This window comes from Diuraphis noxia, unplaced genomic scaffold (genome assembly GCF_037042655.1).
Source record: "Diuraphis noxia isolate RWA-SAM2 unplaced genomic scaffold, SU_Dnox_SAM2 contig0003, whole genome shotgun sequence".
Taxonomy (NCBI): domain Eukaryota; kingdom Metazoa; phylum Arthropoda; class Insecta; order Hemiptera; family Aphididae; genus Diuraphis; species Diuraphis noxia.
The window spans coordinates 58,236,072-58,256,778 of record NW_028301713.1 but is presented as its reverse complement, the minus strand read 5'-3'; the positions used below and the strand labels follow the sequence as shown (position 1 = coordinate 58,256,778).

General features: G+C 24.7%; 2 protein-coding genes across 2 annotated transcripts; both read left to right on the top strand.

Annotated features, from left to right (window-relative positions):
- Nucleotides 1–4,702: 4,702 nt before the first annotated feature.
- Nucleotides 4,703–11,434, top strand: LOC107161924 (protein takeout-like). The gene is made up of 6 exons (XM_015508586.2): nucleotides 4,703–4,885; nucleotides 7,949–8,041; nucleotides 9,314–9,461; nucleotides 9,520–9,656; nucleotides 9,729–9,878; nucleotides 10,966–11,434. Exons 1-6 carry the CDS (start codon nucleotides 4,801–4,803, stop codon nucleotides 11,115–11,117), a joined length of 765 nt encoding a protein of 254 aa, XP_015364072.1. The 5' UTR covers nucleotides 4,703–4,800; the 3' UTR covers nucleotides 11,118–11,434.
- A 3,083-nt stretch (nucleotides 11,435–14,517) lies between these two features.
- LOC107162859 (protein takeout-like) lies at nucleotides 14,518–20,707 on the top strand. The gene is made up of 6 exons (XM_089223117.1): nucleotides 14,518–14,731; nucleotides 18,694–18,786; nucleotides 18,859–19,000; nucleotides 19,058–19,194; nucleotides 19,285–19,434; nucleotides 20,243–20,707. Exons 1-6 carry the CDS (start codon nucleotides 14,647–14,649, stop codon nucleotides 20,392–20,394), a joined length of 759 nt encoding a protein of 252 aa, XP_089079243.1. The 5' UTR covers nucleotides 14,518–14,646; the 3' UTR covers nucleotides 20,395–20,707.

Genomic DNA, 20,707 nt, shown 5'->3' with positions numbered 1-20,707 from the left:
TCAGCACTCGGAAGGTCAATTCATAATTTGTTAAAAAACTATATCTATAGAGAATATAAATATATAACGTACAGTATAATATAAAAAACTGGTTTTTAGTTGATGTGTCTTAACAATCGTCAAGCTTATAAAATATAAGGTATATTTTGGAAATAAATACAAATGCAGGTTTTGTTTTTGTTCAGTAAGTAAGAGTAAGAGCCATGAAATTATAGCAGTGATAATAATAATTTGAATACTAAACATGTAAGGTTAATCAACTTTTTAATATTTTTTTTTATAGATGATTATAAGATAGTTGATAACTATCACAAGAAGACAACAATGTCCATTGTTATATAACGTTAAAATTATGTCATATTAACATTTATTTATTAATTTTTATTTATTAAGGAAATAGCCTCGGTAACGTGACTATTGGCTTGTTTTTACGTGATAATGATAATTTAAATTCAATTGTACAATTCAATATCTATTAACATTTATTATCTCCATTTATTTGATATATTTTAGAGTCAAACAACTTAAAAACATAACCAATTAAAAAAAAAACAAGGAAGTGATAAGAATCTTACACATAAATACTTGATAGTAAATATCATCAAATTCTGCAATTTAAAAATATAATTATTCACACCTATCTAACTAGGTGCCTCAAAAACTCAAATATTGACTATGATATTTTAGCATATAACTATTTATTCTAAGTTATTTTATTATTTATTTTTAAAAGCCATATTTTTGGATAAAATTAAGCATACATAGAAACGTTTCATTTCACATATTATTATAAAATATTATAAATTATCACATTAAATTCAACATAATAACATCATCATTTCTACGATTGATTGTTATTAATACAAATGTGTTTTTAAGAAAACTATTAATAGACCATAATAACGTATAATTTATTTTTTCTTTAATTCTCTTTTAATTCAATAAATTGTATTATTTAATAAATACAATAAAATATTTCTTGTGTTTACGACGAATTTCAAAATTTCAAAATGTGAAATATTTTTAAGATTACTGAATAAATGTCACATTGAAAATAATTTATTTAGAGTGGTAGTTAAAATGTAATATACACCATCAAATATTGTGGAAGGTGTAGGTATGTGTGTGAATTATGGGCTGTCAATTGTATGGTAAATCTTAAGTATCAGATATGTTTCTTTTACCCTCTTTTACTTAATTAATAGTTTATCGATAAAAAAGGCTGTAAAAGATACGTGTTCATCTCACTCACTTGCCGATTATTATTTAAAAACTGCTTTTCACTATTCTGCTTATTCTGGATTAAAAAGTATTGTAAAAAGTTACAACAGTAATTATGGATTATATCCTATATTTGTCAACGCCTAATATTATGAAAATATATATAAGTATAATAAACATACATATTATTTATGGTCGTTTTTTAATTTTTACAAAGAGGTGTTAGTTTTCTACGGACATAATTAACTGCTCAATAATTATCATGACTTTGTGCGCGTAATACAAGGTCTATCATGATTTAATAATAAGTTATTTACTCATAAATTTATTAACAACTTAAACTTTTTATACGTCTTACAAACAATATTGTTAATTACAACTTACGAGCTCTGTTGAAAACCATTTGTTTCAAATTTAATGTTTATAATTGATTTAAAATGTATAATAGGTACACCCTGTGATTATTAGTAGAGCAAAGAAAGACAAGGAATGCTGAACTTCAAATTTATATTATTTACATTTTTCTATAACATATGTTTTTAAAAATTGATTCAGTATAGAATTTTTATAATCTATTTAAAATTGAAATGAATAAAGAACAAAATGTTTTTATGACAGGGTAAATAAATAAACAAAGACGTTTCGTTACAATTTCGAACCATTGCACGTTAAATAAGTAATAACTAAAATGAATACTGAAAGACTGGATAACCAGTTTTATTGGTGTCTGGAATAATTTATAATAATTAATAAATCATGGTTTGCATGTAGACCATAAGGGTTGAATCTTTAGGGATGTAAGTTTTCGTAAGAAAACATTTAACCATGATTATACGGAAATAATATAATACCTACCGAACTACCGACTAGATACTAACAACATATAGTTACGGCCTTGGGAACTGTTGTTTGTTTTGTAGAACATTTGGGATATTCACTCAATGAAATATCCTTAATCACCTATCTTAATATTAAATGACTCATTGATTTACCTTATGTGCAATAGGAATGTGAGAAATTAGTTTAAGCTGGTAGGTGTGAAATACTAGCAAAAATTGTATGATTCTTGTTTTCATAACAACATTATTATTATGAATATTGAATTTATATTAGTACAGTAGATACGCTAGTTATACAAACGTTTTTTTATGCTTAAGTTTCTATGTTACATCCTTATGAACATATTATTTAAGTTATTAAATTAGCTATATGTATTATCTTATTGTCATAGAATGTGTTAAAAATATTGTTTAAAATTACAGACATACATTCAAGACCGAGGACGAATATTAATAATGTACCTACCTACCTACCTATTTAATACATATTATCCATAAATAATTTAAACGAATCAATACTGCATTTTATACACATAATAATACATGGGAACCAGTATATTTTTTATATATAAAACGATTATTAAATTTGTTCTACAATTTTATACAGCAAATAAATTTTAGTACCTTATGAAAAATACTTTGATTTACCTTATTGTAAAAATACAATTGAATATCTTTACATTGTTTAATTATTTACATACATATAATATTTACGAAATAAAGTTATTTTTAAACGTTTGATAGAGTTGGTACTTTGGGAAGGAAAAAATGAACAATTCTCAGTACTTAAAAAAAAAAAAAAAAAAAAAAATTAAAACAAAAAAATAAATAGGAAAAACGAGAAACAGTTTCTTACAAAATTATTTTTGTAATTTTAATTTTTAAATTTTTGTTGAATTTCAAAAATAAACAAGTATAGAGATTATTTTTAATTGATTAGGTATTTAGCATACTTATAGAAGCAATTTTATTTTAAAAATAATTTCTAACTTTTTGTGAACAGAAATTTTAAATTAATGTCTGTTTTTTTTGTTTTTAATTATTATTTTTTTTTTCGTGATTTTTATTGAATTAAAATTTAACACATCCTTTACAGTAACCTACTCAGTCACGAGTTACAACCGATACCTATCGAAGGGAATTCCTTGATATATTTAGGTTCCTATTTCGTTGTAGTGTTGAAATAAATATATTTTATTGTAATTTAAATTTTAACAGTAGATATAATAATAAATAACGTAATAGTGCGTGAGCTCTTCATTGAAAAAATATCAATTTATAAATTAAAAATTACATTCATAAAATTGTTCAGATTACTTTTGACGAAATTATATTTCAGAAAATGTTCTTAACATTAAACGTTCAATGAATTTTTAAGTAAAGATTTATATCTAATCATTATGAATGTCACTCTAAATTATTTATTTTATGAATTATGTATGATGTGTTCCATAACTGGATAAATTAAAAACGCTGCTATTATTTTCACATACATGCTGTTAGTATTTCGTGGAAAATTTCAAAACTAATGTACCTATCAATTACAATACAGGAAATAGGAATAAAAATGTTAATATTATATGAATAATATACATGTATTTTAATAATTATAGAACATAGAATTATTACAAAAGTTTTTTTAATTGTACCTGTAAACATATTGGATTTTTAGAACGGATCAAAGAAAAATAACGCATTTACGATTTTTTTTATTGATCATAATATCTATTTTCACAATGCTATAATATGTGAATAATGTATACTGTTGTATTTTAATTTAAGCACAATAATTGGTTTGTTATGAATTTTCGAGTGCGTCTAATCGATTCATAATCAACAATTATCGAGATAATTTTTTTTAAAAATAAAACATAATATATTGGATATAATTTTATAATAAATTATGTATTTACATATAATATTTCATAGCAATTATATTCAATATACGATATTTTAGATATTTTTATAAAACAGAAATATAAATTTACATAACAGATTGAAGGTATAAAGGTTTCAACGTTATAATTTCAAATTTCAGGCTAATTTGCGTTTATATTTTACACAAATGTCATATCTCATAATATTGATAAAAAAAAGATGAACTACCTATATAAATGTGTGAAACATTTGTAGTTTTTCAATAGGTACAATATAATTTAGAAATGTATAAAATATATAAAATATAAACCATTTTATTATTTATGACCAAAGTCTAAATCATTGAAGGCTTTGAAATTTATTAGTGTTTTAAACGTCGTAAATTGTAAGTATGCATGACTGACTAATGTTCGGATAGTTAAAAATAATTAAAATGTTATTTAATATTATTAACTCCTTGTTTAAACAGTAAGATTTAAAACAAAATTTAGGCATGAATATTTTATAATGTGTATTGTTTTGTTTGATTAACTAATTATAAAAATAATTAAAATGCGTGTAAGTGTATAATACATAGAAATGGATTAATTTATACCAATATAATAAAATTGTTTAGCGTGATTGCGTGAGACACGTGCATACCAGTTAAACTAGTTTGTAAATTTGGTTTTTCTAATGCACGTTAACTAAACTGAAAAAAGTGGGGAGTCGAGTTATCTGTTGGAATTGAGACGAAATATTAAACACGGACGACTCTCAGAATGTTTTAAAAGCACACGACCATAGTCAGACTGTGTGGAGTTTGAAGTTTGTCGAGGTTGACGGTAGTTGAATTAAATTTATCCGATAAAAATCGTACAATATGACTGCTAATATTTTGAACATTGTTTGCGGTTTTGTGTGCGTTGTTATCGTGTGTGTAAATGCAGCTCCTTCATCGAAATTACGTATGTAAAACATTTATATTTATATGCCTCATAAAATAAAACAATTTTTTTTATGGATTGTACTTGCTTTATAAAATATAACAACGCATCTTACAAGATGTCGCATGACTTAATAGCCTAGCAAATTTTCATATTTATTTTATGACAATATTAATGTATTTTCAAATTTTTATAATAATTTATTGTGATTGTTGACAGATTTACATAATATTGTGATTTATTAATTATGCACTATACATATTATTGTATATTAAACATGTGTAATAATATTGAAACATTATAAATTATTTAAATAGTTATTATGACACATTAATAGTTTTAATTTATTGTCAATAATTTTCATTCATGCATTAAAATATTTTAAGTTGTGTAGGTACATAAGATATGTTTTGCTCGTCGGTAATAAAGCATTAAAGGCATATATCGTGTTAACATAGCACAAATTATTATTTTTTAAGTTAATATATATATATATATTTATCTTATCTCCAAGACATTAGGTGCTTGTAAATTATTTATTTTGTAGAAAAAATACTTTTCCTATATGCTTTATAATGCCGGTATGTAAGTAAACATTTATGTTGCCAAATTTTTGCAGTTTTATTGTAACGTATATTTTTTCTTAATTAATTTTAAATATTAAAGTAATTTCTTTAAGAAATTTTCTGTTTGAACAGGGTAAAGTTATGTGTATGTGAATGAATCTATAGAGGATTATATTTTGTTTATGTTATTTTCTTTCATAAACATTATTATTAGAATGATATTTATATATTATAGCAAAATGTTTCAATTAAATGGAATTAATTCTAAATTAAAAAAAAAAATAAAAACTACTGTGCATTTTTTTTATACAAGTTCTATAGAACTAAACTAACAGTCTGCTATATAATCATGAAATGCCGACAATTAATGGATAAACTAAGAAATTCAAACGTAATCATCACGTTAGATGCAGCTCTCGGGCTGGACGCTACCACCATCGCACGAGTTCTCAAATTCTTAAAAAAAAAATACTCTTAATATAATTTTACTAATCTGTATAGTAAAATCTAAAAAATAAAAATTTTGTATACTAATTGTAATTAATGGCCTTCGCTGCTGATGTCAAATATGTTCAATAAAAAATTAAATTAAATTAAATATAATATCCATAAAATATTAAATGAAAATCGTGATATTATTTCAACAATCAAAATTCAAACAAATTCCAAATTGAAAATTAAATAAGTTATTCCGTTTAGCCGGGAAAATGGCCATTATATATCATAACGTTATTTTAAATACTTGAGTTTTATGCTATAAAGTGCTTATGATAATGTTGAAAAACATGCATTTAAATTTAATGCTTAGACAATACGAAAAATTGTTTGATGTACTGAGATTTTGAAACGAATTTTGAATTTTTTTTTTCGATTTATGTAGATATTTTTTTGGGGGGCTCAGTAAATTCTTCCTGAAAATTTAAGTTTTGAATTTACCTTTTTGTTTGATTATTGATATATAGATTGATTGTTCATTATTTTGAGCTATTCTTTGCATATATTATCTGTATTTATTACATATTAAGTTGGTCGAATATAATATAATTAATAATAATTTATCAATAACTAGTAACGTGATTATCTTTTAAAAATTATAATTTAATGTTTATATTTTAATATTATTGACTATGTTGCACTGAAATTTATCAACTCTGGTCCTAAAAACTATTGAATTTAGAAATTATTTCATAACTATGTAGTATGTACTGGAGTTTTAATTTAAACATTATTTTAAATGCATCATTATATAAAAAACAGTTTAGACACCATTTTAATATATTCTGAATGAAGAATAAGTATATATTTTTATTGGAGTAGTTGATTATTTTAGATTCTGCACGAAGTGATGAATGTATTGATTTTACAATGAAGTGTTTTTTTTTTTTGTGTCTGTGTACAGCATAACTAGTCGAAATAATGCTTCGATTTCAAACTTTGGGGGTGGTTTCCGATGTAAAAATGAATATCCTTGTTGCATTATAAAGGTCAAAAGTAAACAATTTCCAACAGTTTACAAAAAAATCGAGAAAAACAACAACAAAAAATGACAGAAAAACGGGAATGTTTACGCAAAACCAGTTTTCGAACAAATCGATTTATGGTTGTAATTCAAAAACTAATCACTATACCTTGAAACTTTCACCAAATGTTTATGTCAGTGATATCTATATACAGATTAATTTTCAAAATTGTTTGACTTTTTTAGAGTTATTTATAGACCACTGAAATTTTCGATTTTTTTGAGAATTTTTTTGAAGTGTCGGTAAAAAAATGTTGGACGACCCAAAAAACTTGAAAATTTAATACAAGGTTCCTTATGAGTTGTTCTTATTGTAGCTAAAAAAAATTATAAATTGTTAGTCACAATTTTTTTTTATAAGCGTTTATAGTTCAAATTTTTACGAAATCTGTCGAAAACGCGAAAATTTGCAAGTAATTTTGAAGTTGAAAAATCATAAATTTTTTTGTGTTTATAACTAAGGATTAAAAAAACAACACTAAGTTTTCCATTAGTTTTCCTTCAAATAGCCATACAGGCAATTTGAAGCGTCATTATAGGAAAAATGTTTTGAGCGTTTGAGTTTTAAATTTTTGTGAAATCGCGTAATGATAACGATTTATCCTCAAACCCGGTATATGTATATCTATGATAATATAAGGTATTATGAATTATGATAACTACATGCAATGTTTTTGAAAAAATTGATTAACCATTGCTTATGCAAAATGCGTCCTAATTAAAAAATAAAATATTTGTTTCAAAATAGAATATAATATGACAATATTTAAATATAATATATCCTAGACTGACAAATCATCTCCGTTCAGAATCGTTTTTCGTATACAATGATACCTATCATTGCATTCAAATCTAACCTACCCTAGTCAGAGGTCCACCCCACCACCTAATGTACAGAAGAGCGACATCCACTTTCCCGCTTTTTAATACTGGTTATATTATGATTTATTTAGGTTAGCTCATACAAATATTTTAAACGTTAAAACTTTATTGTTACAGCTAAAGGTTTTATACAATGCAAAAAAAGTGATCCTAAGTTTGATGAATGTTTAAAGATGGGACTTCAAAGTGCTGTCCCTCATTTAGCAAAAGGTAAAAATAAACATAATTCTATTAATGAACATACTACACTTTTTTAGATTTTATGTGCCAAGTGATGTGATGAATACAATAATATATCGATTCTATAACGATGTGTGTATTATTTATTCTCTAGAATAGACCCTTAGGACGCAGTAAAAATAAAAAAAACTTTAAACGTGTTTTGGTACACTGTTATGTTATGCATTACATAATAAATAAAGTCGGAATTTCTAACACTTTAGGAGCAGTGGTCAACATTATACAAATAATGTCGAGACTTGGTAAATTTGGAAAATGTTCAAACGTTGTTTCCACAATGACTACTAGAAACTTTCTTTGAACTTTGTTTAGTCATTTACCCATTTCTAGACAAATCTTGGTTATTTTTATGGTAAATCTAGCACTGTTTCGTATCGATTTCTAAATTTGATGGTTTATATAGACTTTAAACATAAAACAATTCTCATGGCAGTGTTATGGAGTAAAATAACACTAGTATCTATATTTTACAATTTATTGTATATTAATGATTCATTTTTAGAAACTATATTTTATCGTTATACTATACGTTTTATCAGTAAAAATTGTTTTTTTTTCATTTTTAACTCAATAGTATGTATTTTAAATAATACATTAATTATATATAGGACGCAGGTAGGTTACCTGGTACCTGGTGATTTATTTAAATGTTCACACTTATTTTTTGAAAATTTTTTTTTCATAATAATTTATTGATGTAATTTCTGAAAAAATGAAAAAAAAAATTTGTTTTTTTTTTATTATTACTTTATGCATCATAAATTTTCAATTTCATATTCCAAAGCAGGATATTATTTGGAGAATTTCGAACTATAGTGTTCAAATTTGGGATAAGTAGTTTATTAAGAATAACTTAAAAGTTTTACAATTTTTCGATAAGTGTAGTAGAGTAGTAAAAAATAATAATGATAAAAATAGTAAAACATATTTATTTTCAGAAATATTATTCTCGAATTTACATCAAATTATGTAAATAAATGTTCAAAACAGTTAAATCTTTTCGAAATAATGAGTATCTACTTAAATAGATCACCATATATAATATATTTATTTTTGTTTTTTTATACAAAGTTAATGCACAATAATAATATATATTATATCATAAAAACTATACTATACAATCTACAATGCTGGACAATAAATTACACATTTCCAAATACGTGCCTGTATTGATACTATGTTCATATTCAATAACTCTACATTAAACTTATATTATTTATAATTATATCATGACTTATATAGGTGTCCCAAATTTGGGGTTACTCAAAATGGATCCACTGCGAATCAATTCATTGATAATTGACCAAGGTACTGGTCCAGTTAGTATTAAACTGGATTTTAAAAATTTGGATATCATAAACATGAAATCCATTATTATGGAAAAAATACAGTAAGTACCCTATATTTATTACAAAAACGTGTATTAAAATTATATTTCTATATTACAGTTATAATCCAGAAAATTATGTTTTGGATGTTCAATTACATCCCGAAAAATCTATAATTTTGGATAGTGATTATGAAATATCTGGAAAAGTATTAATTCTCCCAATTGTAGGAAAGGGAAGATGTAAAATTGTCTTAGGTATTATATAATCAACGGTATTGATTGTTTTTAATTTAGTAATTTTATAAATGTATTTATTTTTTTTTGTAGATGTCTCAAAACTTGTTGGCACTGTTCAATTGAAACCAATCGTAAAGAATGGAAACAAACATTTAGAAATTGTAAACATAGCATGGAAATTCACACCTACGAAATTGAACCTTAAATTTGAAAATTTGTTTAACGGAGATAAAGCTTTAGGTAATGTATGAGTTGCATCAAGTTATGTATGATATGAGCCAAATGGTACGTAGAAATTAGGGATATTGTTTCTGTATTTCTGTTTGAAATGCTTATGAAGTTAAAAATAGTAAGCTGTCGACAGTTCAGTACCTATTTGATATTTGTAGATTTTTAATTTTTTGTAAAATATTCAGGCTAGGTATAAAAATAAAGTTTTTAATATTAAAAAAATAGTTATTTTTTGGGATGTAAATAGAAACTAGAAAAATGTTTGCCTATATCAATAGTTAGGTACTTATTATATTAGATTCTGAGGGAAGCAATGAATGTGTTGATTTTAAAATGATATGTGCTTGTGCGTCTGTATTACTTTCACTTATCACCATTTGCCGCAGTACATTTAAAACTTCAACATTTTTTCTGGTATAAAAGGGTATCAGGTTGATAATTTGGGGTCAAAAGTAAAAAATCTACAGTAATTTTTAAAAGCATCGAGATAAACAAAAAAAATAAGGAAAAACGATATTATTTTATGCAAAATCTAATTTCGATTAAGTTAATTTTGGGTTTTTAGTAACTTAAAAACGTGTCTAATCGTAGATACCTTAAATAGGTATTCATCAAATGTATATTATGGGCATTTTCTTTGCATGATAATTAAAAAAAAAAAGTTTCAACTCTTTTTGAGCTACATGTATGAAACATTTTCGATTTTTTTTTTAGGTTTATATTCTATTATTGTTATTTAATAAATTTTTGCTAGATCAAACACTTGTATGTTTATTTTAAGGTTTTCTAAGTTTTACCAAAACAAGAAGTAATATATCTATCAATTAATATCAATATTAAAAAATATCAAAAATCAATATTTGCAATAAGTCATTCTTACATAAGTTAAATCGTGAAGATAAATAAATTACTTATTAGTTAAAAACTTATGAGGTATTTCATATTCAAACTTAAGATTCGAAAATTGAATTTAAGGTTTTTTATGAGGTATAAAATAAAAATAAATTCGAGCCTTAGTCTACAAATATTTTTTTTTGTCACGCCTGTCCCAAAAGTATATATCAAATATTTTATTGTATTACTTTATTTATTGCAGGAGATAACATGAACGTATTCTTAAACGAAAATTGGCGTGAACTTTTAAAGGAATTGCAACCGGCGATTGAAGAAGTTTTTGGCAGCGCCTTCAAAGAAATTGGTCAAAACTTTTTAAACCGTATTCCGGAAAATCAAGTACTCCTAGATTAAATTTAAATGTAGTTTGTATGTTTTTTTTTATCATTTTTGAAGGTAAATAATATGTTTGACTGTTTACAATTACCTAATAATGATAATGTAGCACGTTTTATAAGATATCATTTCGATAAATCTAGTATGTATTTATTGTATAATTTATCATGACTATACAAAGAGATATCGAATGATATAGTTGTACTGTTTAAATAAATATTAAAATGTATACGTTTTTAGATATGTGTCAGTCATATATCTAATGTTACCACTGCACGTATTACTTTATATCTAATTATTTACAATAAAATTATATAAAATAATATGGTAAATAATATTTAGAGTTTTATTTTATGCAAATTCGCCTAATAGTTATGTATGTAATTCATACAATTAATTAACTTATAATGAAAAGCAAACTAATTTGTTATATGAACTTGTAACTAATATAACTATTATTGAAATTTAAATATTTTTTTAGTAGTTTATTTTACTGAAAAATCATTAGTTATTGTGTTTATAATGTATATATATATAATTAGAAGTAAATGATTCTACTGATAAGTAAAGTTATAACTAATAACAATTACAATAATTCATCATAAAACATATAAATAACAGGAAAATATACGAGAATATAGGATAGCTAGCCGAAAGCAGCCTTCACTAGTCTATCAAGACTTCAGATTGTATTTTTTTTTAAATTTAATTTTAGTCATGTTACCATTTACGATTTCTAGTGGAAATTCTAGGATTTATTTTAGGGACTAATAAGTTTGTGGCAAATGGATTTTGCTGGGAAATTAATCAGTTGTATGACATCATTTATAAAATAAACATTTGGTTTCCTCGTGAATAATAGTATAATTTCAAATTTGATTTATAAATTATTTAAGTGGTTATGAATGGCAAATAATTGTATAGGTTGTAAAACACTTAGTACGGTTACCTATAAAAAATTAAAACCATGGATAGTTTGTACCTACTATTTCAGATAGTAATAAAATGTATATGGTTTATACAGTTTGTACTATTTCAGATCGAAAATAAATTATACTTATCACATAATTTGTTATTCCAAAACACAGGAAGTTAAAAGGCATAAAAATAACAGACATTTTAGTGTATGGGTGTAAAAATAGGAAAAAATAATGAGTGTCACTCGGGGACTGCCGAGATGAAAGTATTGCATAGCAAATTGCTATTAGCAATTTTGTGGCTATGTATCATGTAATTATTAATAGGCATTTATTTTTGTATGGTATTGATTCAAGTTACACTTTTTGAGCGCGATGACTGAAAAGAAATTTTATGAAATAAACAAAAAGTGAATAGAGTTTGAAATACTTTTATTACATATTTGCTTTCATTTTTATGCATGCAGAATAGAATTATTTACAATACATATAGCCATATATAGGTTATTCATCAATTTGTATTATAAAAACTATAGGCTTATGGTAACTGAAATATGAAACATAAATTTGAGACTTAATATCCTTCAATATTTGGACCTTCATGACGCACTGGGCACTGACGAAGAATCCATCCAAAATATAATTTTATATTTGAAAGATATTGAATTGTACAATTTAATTTAAATTATCATTATCATGTAAAAACAAGCCAATGGTCACGTTACCGAGGCTTTTTCCTTAATAATAAAAAAATAAAATATTTGGAATATAGATGCCGATGGTGGTCCCATATTTTTTAGTAGATTCTTGTGGATCATTATTCATTTGTAAATTTTATTTTTCTGAGAGAGAAGTTATCAGTCGCTCTGATCTATTAAAATGTTTTTTCATTATTTATTATTTTAATATTATAATATATAATAATTAATAATTTTGTTTTAAGATTTTCGGACGGTCTCATGTTCTGTGACGGAACGAAGGACGCCCGCTGGTCGTGTGCCTGTAGCGTTTACGGTCACTCTTTTTCATTACGAAACATTTGTTTTTGGTCACCACGTCAGGTCCGTGATAAAAGCTATACAATAGCTTAAAAAGTTACTACCTCCAAGGTTAATAACTACCTCCAAGGTCAAAAACTACTTCCAATACCAAATCTACTTCCGAGGTTAAAAACTACCTTCAAGGTCAAAACTATCTATGATGTTATCTCACCTCCATAGGGGAAACACCGTGAACTATGGTCCAGAACAGCGAAGCCGCCTAGGCTGTAAGGGTTGGTGGAAACTGGTGAAGGTACATACATATATATACTATTTGTAAATATCTCGTACAAAATAGGTAAATTTATTCCTTATACTGTTATATACATGTATACTACCGTCGAAGACCGTCAAGGACCGCCGACGGGGTCACGTTTTTTCGTTACTACTAATTTAACCTAACCGTTTTTTTCGGTCACTACACCAGGCCCACGATAAAAGCTATGCAATAGCTGAAAATTATAATAATGAAAATCATATTATTTATAACTTGTAACTCACCGGTTCAAAAAGATTTATTGTAACTTTCCCCGTACGAGTAATTTTTGAACACTTCCAATGAATATATTTCCTGTTTTATTTGTACTGTACAAAGTGTCAACGATAGATTTTTATAAATTTAATATCACCGTATATAAAGTATGTGCGATCGATTTTTCCATTTTATTTTCCCCGTTAAAAGTATTCACGGTATGTAACTCAAACAATAGATACTAAAAAGTATCCGTTTACCAATTTTCTAAGCTAATTGTTTTTGTAAGTTTTGATAGTGGTTATTATTGATTTTGACAACATCGATTGAAGGATATGGCAGATTTTCAGCTTCTTCAAAGAATGCAAAACTAGATGTTGCTGTAATGACGTTAGCTGGTTAAAAAGAGAATTCCCTTTTTTCTCGGTAAAACGTTGATTTTTAGAATAATCAATCGAATAATCAAAATATAAATATCGATTTTGGAATGATAACAACTTATTAATTATTTTTTTCTACTTTTAACAAAAATAGAAAATGCTAAAATATGTTTATAATTGTATTTATATTTTAATATTATATTTAAAAATAAATATCTATAACAAGCTGTAGGTATACATATAGCCTATTCACAAAAAAACCAGAATATTCGTTTAATATTTTGGCTTGTGGAGTTTTATCTGATAATATAAATTTAAAAAATGAAAAAAATGTGTTGTTACTGCATGCATTATGAGTAGCTATTGAACTTTATGTGAGGTGTACATCTCTCATATAGTAGGCGCGTTTGAAATAATTGATAACATTTATTATATTTTATTATTATTATTTCTACTTTTTATTATCATGCTACAAAGGTACTTACATCTTGTTAGACTTGTTTTTTGATTAAAAATTTTGTAACATTCATATTCAGTTAACAGAATTACAGTAGGGATTGAAGGCTACCTATGTTACCCGTTAGGGTTATAAAGGTGAATGGAATTATCACGTTTTTCATTAATCGTCTAGCTAGTGTCTTTCCGTTAAAGCGAAATTTTTATGCGGATTTCTAAATAGCAGTTAGATTTAGTTTCACTGAGCCAATCTTGTGATCTTGCAAATCAAAATCATACAATATGACTGATTTAATTGTAAAGTTTGTTTGTTGTCTTTTGTATATTTTCGTCGGGACCAGCCATGCTGCACCTTCAACAAAATTGCGTAAGTGAAGAATATACAATAAATTAATTTAAAATAAGGTTTCAGTTATCTCCTGTGCTTAATGTTTTGGTTTTATGACTGTTAAAATCATGATTACCGGTAACGAGCAGTTCTAATACTAAAATTATGTTATTCGTACGTGATAATCGTATTATTATTAAGTTTAAATTTTATATTTTAATTTTTAAGTTCTAACGTATAACTGATGACAATTTTATTTATTATTTATTATTATCTAACTATGATTTGTTTTTAAATGTTGAAGTTAATTTATTATAAAGTACAAACTTATACGTCCTATTTATTAAAGTTTTTTTCTTGAATTTGTGTAGTTAAAGTATTATGACTGTGTTGATTTTAAGATACCAGAAAATATTGTTATTGACTTTGTAAGTCACTAATGCTCAAATATTTAAACTTTTTTTGATAGCATTGATTCTGAATAAAAAAAAAAAGCAATTACCTTAAATTTTTTGGAAGACTGTTAAATGCTAATATGTTTATTTATTATTACACAAAATATTGTAAAAATTTAAAAGTATCAAGCTTGTCATAAAATTATATTGTATCTATTCAAAATTTGACAGTGTTGTTTAAGTTAGTTAAAAATGGTGACTCGTCCCATTTTTAATTTAATATCTAAGAAATTTATTCAAATTCCGGTTTTTGGAATTTAAAAATACACCCAAAGACCATATTTTTAAATTCTCGATATTTCTTGTATTACTTAGGGAGTGTCCTATGGAAATACAAACTTATATTCTTCAAATAAAAACTCCCATTTTATATTAGGTACACATTATTCACTATAGTTTCTCATTTGAAAAAATAGTTTGTATTTTTACAGGATATTCCTTAAAGAGTAAAAAAAAAATCAAGAAATCAAAAATAACATACAGTCCTTGACTATATTTAAAAATATACCCACTTTCTGCGAGCGCCTTGGTAAATAGCGTTGTACGTCATAGGATCTGTGAATCAATACATCGAAAATCATGAACTTGCACAGTATAATACAAATTACAATTCATAATAAATACAATAAAATAAAAAATAAATAAAACTTCTTAATTCATACCTTGATATTAGATTCTTTAGAAGATTTGAAGGTCACTTTTTTAATGTAAAAAAATTGGTATTTTTTTCACATTATTTTACTTTAACAATTTGTTATTAATATGAAAATTATTTTCTAAAAGTTAGAATATTGATTAAAATTTAAGTTATTCGAAGAAAAATGAAATAATGAGCCATATAAAACACTGGAATATTTTAGCTAAAAAATGTTTAAAAAGATGTTCTTTCACTCATTCTATGTCTCAATATATAAGGAAGTAAAAAACCTTTTTTTTTGGTCCTTGATGCCATAACTCAAGTACCCACCAGTAATCTGGCTGTGACACTGTGTCTACCGGAAAACCATTTATTATTTACTATTAGAGTGATGTTTCTGGACCGGTTTGAGCAGTAAAATTGTACAATATCCATGTCAATAAATATATATATTAATTTGTTTTATTATGGAACCAATGACTATAATGCTCACAGCGTCCTTCACATTATAACATCATTGCCAGTAATAAACTAATATATTTATATAAAACAGTTTATAATTATTAATATCCAATTATATTCCACATTGTATTTGATTTATAAAACATACATTAAATGACTTATATGGTCACTACTTATGGCTACTTAGTACTATGCCATTAGAGCAGCAAATTCACTTAAATACTAAATTATATAAACGATTGTTGATGAATTTATACTAACACAATTACACGCTTAACACAACCTATCAACACTTAGATACATCAACTTGCTGTACATGGAAAGTCGAAAATATGGACTATATTTTATTTGTTGAAAATAAAAAATAAATACTTGGATATAAACTAAAATTTAATAGTTTGTAATATCTAAATTTATATTATTATAAAAATAATAGTAAGTAATAGAATACTATGATGAAAAATTTACCTTCATAATTAAAATGATAATTTATATTATTATATTTGATATCTTTATTATATTTTATTGTATTACACTAGCACAATAAAATTGAGATAATCGTGTGGACTAAAATAATCATAATACATCTATTTTTATTTTTAGATTCTGAACCAAGTGATGAATGTATTGATTTTACAATGATGTGTGTTTTTTTTTTTGTGTGTGTCTGTGTACAGCATAACTAGTCGAAATAATGCTTCGATTTCAAACTTTGGAGGTGGTTTCCGATTAAAAGTGAATATCCTTGGTGCATTATAGAGGTCGAAAGTAAACAATTTCCAACAGTTTTCAAAAAAATCGAGAAAAACAAAAAAAAAAATGACAGAAAAACGGGAATGTTTACGCAAAACCAGTTTTCGAACAAATCGATTTTTTTATATGGTTGTAATTCAAAAACTAATCACTATAAATACTTGAAACTTTCACCATGTTTATTTCAGTGATATCCTATACAGATAAATTTTCAAAAATGTTTGACTTTTTTTGAGTTATTTATAGACCACTGAAATTTTCGATGTTTTCGAGAATTTTTTTTTTTGAAGTGTCGGTAAAAAAATTTTGAACGACCAAAAAAACTTGAAAATTTAATACAAGGTTCCTTATAAGTTGTTCTTATTGAAGCTAAAAAAAATTAAAAATCGTTGGTCACAATTTTTTTTTATAAGCGTTTATAGTTCAAATTTTTACGAAATATGTCGAAAACGTGAAAATTTGCAAGTAATTTTGAAGTTTAAAAATCATAAAATTTTTTGCGTTTATAACTAAGGATTAAAAATATAACACTAAGTTTTCCTTCAAATAACTATAGAGAAAACTCGAAGCGTCGTTATAGGAAAAATTTTAAGTGCGTTTGAATTTTAAATTTTTTCGAAATAGCGTAATGATAACGATTTATCCTCAAATGGTTTTAAATATTTGTTATTATTCAAAAAGTATAAGTCGTAGATACTTGAAAATTTTATCAGTTATTTAGATTTGCGTTTTCTTTACATGATTTAATTTTCAAAATATTTTGACTTTTTCGAGATATTTATAGACAACTGAAATTTTCAATTTTTCTGAAAATTTTCTTTTGAAGTGTCGATAAAATTTTTTTGGCCCTATCAAAATACTTGAAAATTTAATACAAAGTTCCTCATAAGTTATTCTTATAGTGATTGAAAAATTATAAATATACAAGGGCAAAATTTTTTTTTTATTAGCATTTGAAGTTCAAATATTGACTTATTAATACGTAAAAATTACGGCAATTTTCAAATTACCTTAGATAGAAATTCATAAAAGTTTTTCTTTTTAAATCTAAGATTTTAAAATTTAATACAAGGCTCCTATCATATTTTTACAATAGCAGTTGAAAAATAAAAGAATTATATATGCATAATTTTTGTTTTAAAGCATTCAAAGTTTGAATTTTGACAAAATGCGTAAAAATCACGAAAATTCGCAAATTATTTTAAACTAGAAATTCATAAAATATTTTCCTTTTATATCTAAGATTTGAAAATTTAATACAAGGCTCCTAACATATTTTTACAATACCAGTTGAAAAATAAAATAAATGCATGGTCACATTTTTTTTAATTAGCATTTGAAGTTCAAATATTGACTTATTAATACATAAAAATTACGGCAATGTTCAAATTATCTTAGATAGAAATTCATAAAAAATGTTCTTTTTAAATCTAAATTTGAAAATTTTTAATAATCTATAATATACCCTAGACAGATAAACCATCTCCGTTCAGAATCGTTTTTCGTATACAATGATACCTATCATTGCATTCAAATTTAACCTGCCCTAGTCAGAGGTCCACCCTACCCCCTTATGTACAGCAGAGCGATACCTGCTTACCCGTTTTTTTTATAATTTAATGTCTGTTATTATTATTAATAAAAATTTATATTAATATTATTATTATTATTTAATTTGTTCATTTTATTTTCAGCAAAAGGTTTTGTACAATGCAAATTAAGTGATCCAGCTTTGAATGAATGTATCAGAGATGGGCTGCAACGAGCTACTCCTTATTTGGCAAAAGGTAAAAACAATTTAACTAATATTTTGTATTTTTTTTTTTTTTTTTATAAAATAATAATTTATATTTTTTAAGGTATTCCGAGTCTTGGATTACTCCCAACGGATCCACTGCGAATCAATTCATTAAAAATAAATCAAGGTATAGGAGCGGTGAATCTAAAATTTAAGGATCTAGATATTTTAAACATGAAATCGACGCTTATTAAGGACTTGACGTAAATAAAGCTGTTAGAAAATGTTTTGACAATTAAAATATTTATAAATTATTGCAGATTTGATCCAAAGAACTATACTTTAAATGTTGCTCTAGTTAACCAAAAACCAATTGTGTTAGAAGGTCAATACGAAACAAATGGTAGAGTGATAATTTTGCCCATTAATGGGAATGGAACATGTAGATATGTCTTAGGTAATTTAAAACTGTTAAACAATTTAGTGTATTATGGTTTTATAAATTCCAAAAACAGAATAATACTTATAACGCTGTTTTTATTTTTAGACGATTACAAATCTTATAGTGTTATTAAAATGAGACCGGTACTTAGAAATGGTAATACACACTTAGAAATCAAAAGTTTAGATTGGAAGTTTACTACTTCAAAAATGCATTTAAAAATGAATAATTTATTTAATGGGGACAAAGTTCTAGGTGAGTATAATTATAGTTTATAAATAATTACCTCCCTATGTTATTATAATTATTTTTATATGTTATTAGATATAGTTGATATTTTTTATATTTTGCATTGTTAAATTAAATTAATTTAACACGTATCTCCATAAAAAAAGATTCTTCGAAGTTATTCATTAGTAATATATTCAATATATATTAATTTATTAATTTATATTTTTAATATTTAAATGCTATATGTACCTGTTTTTTCCAATACTGTATAAAGAATAATGCAATACGTATATTTAATGATAAAAAAAAGTAAATATTATACCTTTTATATTCCTGATGAGCAGTAAAAAAGTTAAAATGGTTAATATTTAAATACCTATTTATAAATACGTTGGTTACCATACAAATTAAATCATACTGTTAGTGGAGATATAACTAATTAGTTCTTAAATATCTAATATGATTGTGAATTAAATAACTATGTAGGAATCTAATAGGTATGTGGCCATGTAGATACCAATGGAATTTTTGATTAAACAAAAAAATAATGTTAACACTACAAACCGTACGACGTAATACAATATGCATTTGAATTTAATTATTTGTATTAGTTTATTATAAATTAAGTCTTTAGGCTAATAAACATTGTATTTGAAGCCTTTAATTAATAAAAAAAAAAAAAAAAAAATTAAGTCTAAAAAAAGGTATGAAATCTTTTAATCCTAAAATCTTTGATAATTTACTAGGCGGTCTTGCTTATTAAAACCAACACCTTATCATATATGTTTAATACATTTTAATTTAATTATTGATGCCAATTTTTATGATATAGGTGACAACATGAACTTATTCTTAAATGAGAATTGGATGGAACTGTTAAAAGAAATGCAGCCAGCTTTTGAAAGAGCATTGAGCGTTGCTCTTATTTCAATTGCACAAGAGTTCTTTAATAGGATACCATTAAATCAAATTTTTATAGATTAAACATAATTTGAAGTACACATAATATTTTTGTACAGAAAATTATTTATAAATAATTGTTATACTTTAAAATGCAATATTCTAATTTAAAAATAAGTTAAGAAATTACTATGTTATTTAATTTATAATGTTAAGTATAACTTGATAAGTATTACAATAATGGTTAGTATATCTCAATAAGCAATAATATTAATTCTAGTGTTATATTTTGTATTGTACATAAATGATAATATATTGAATCAACTAGTAATTTTTAATTATGTAAAAATGATTGTGCGTTAATGATACTGTATAAATATATTAAACTGCTCAATAA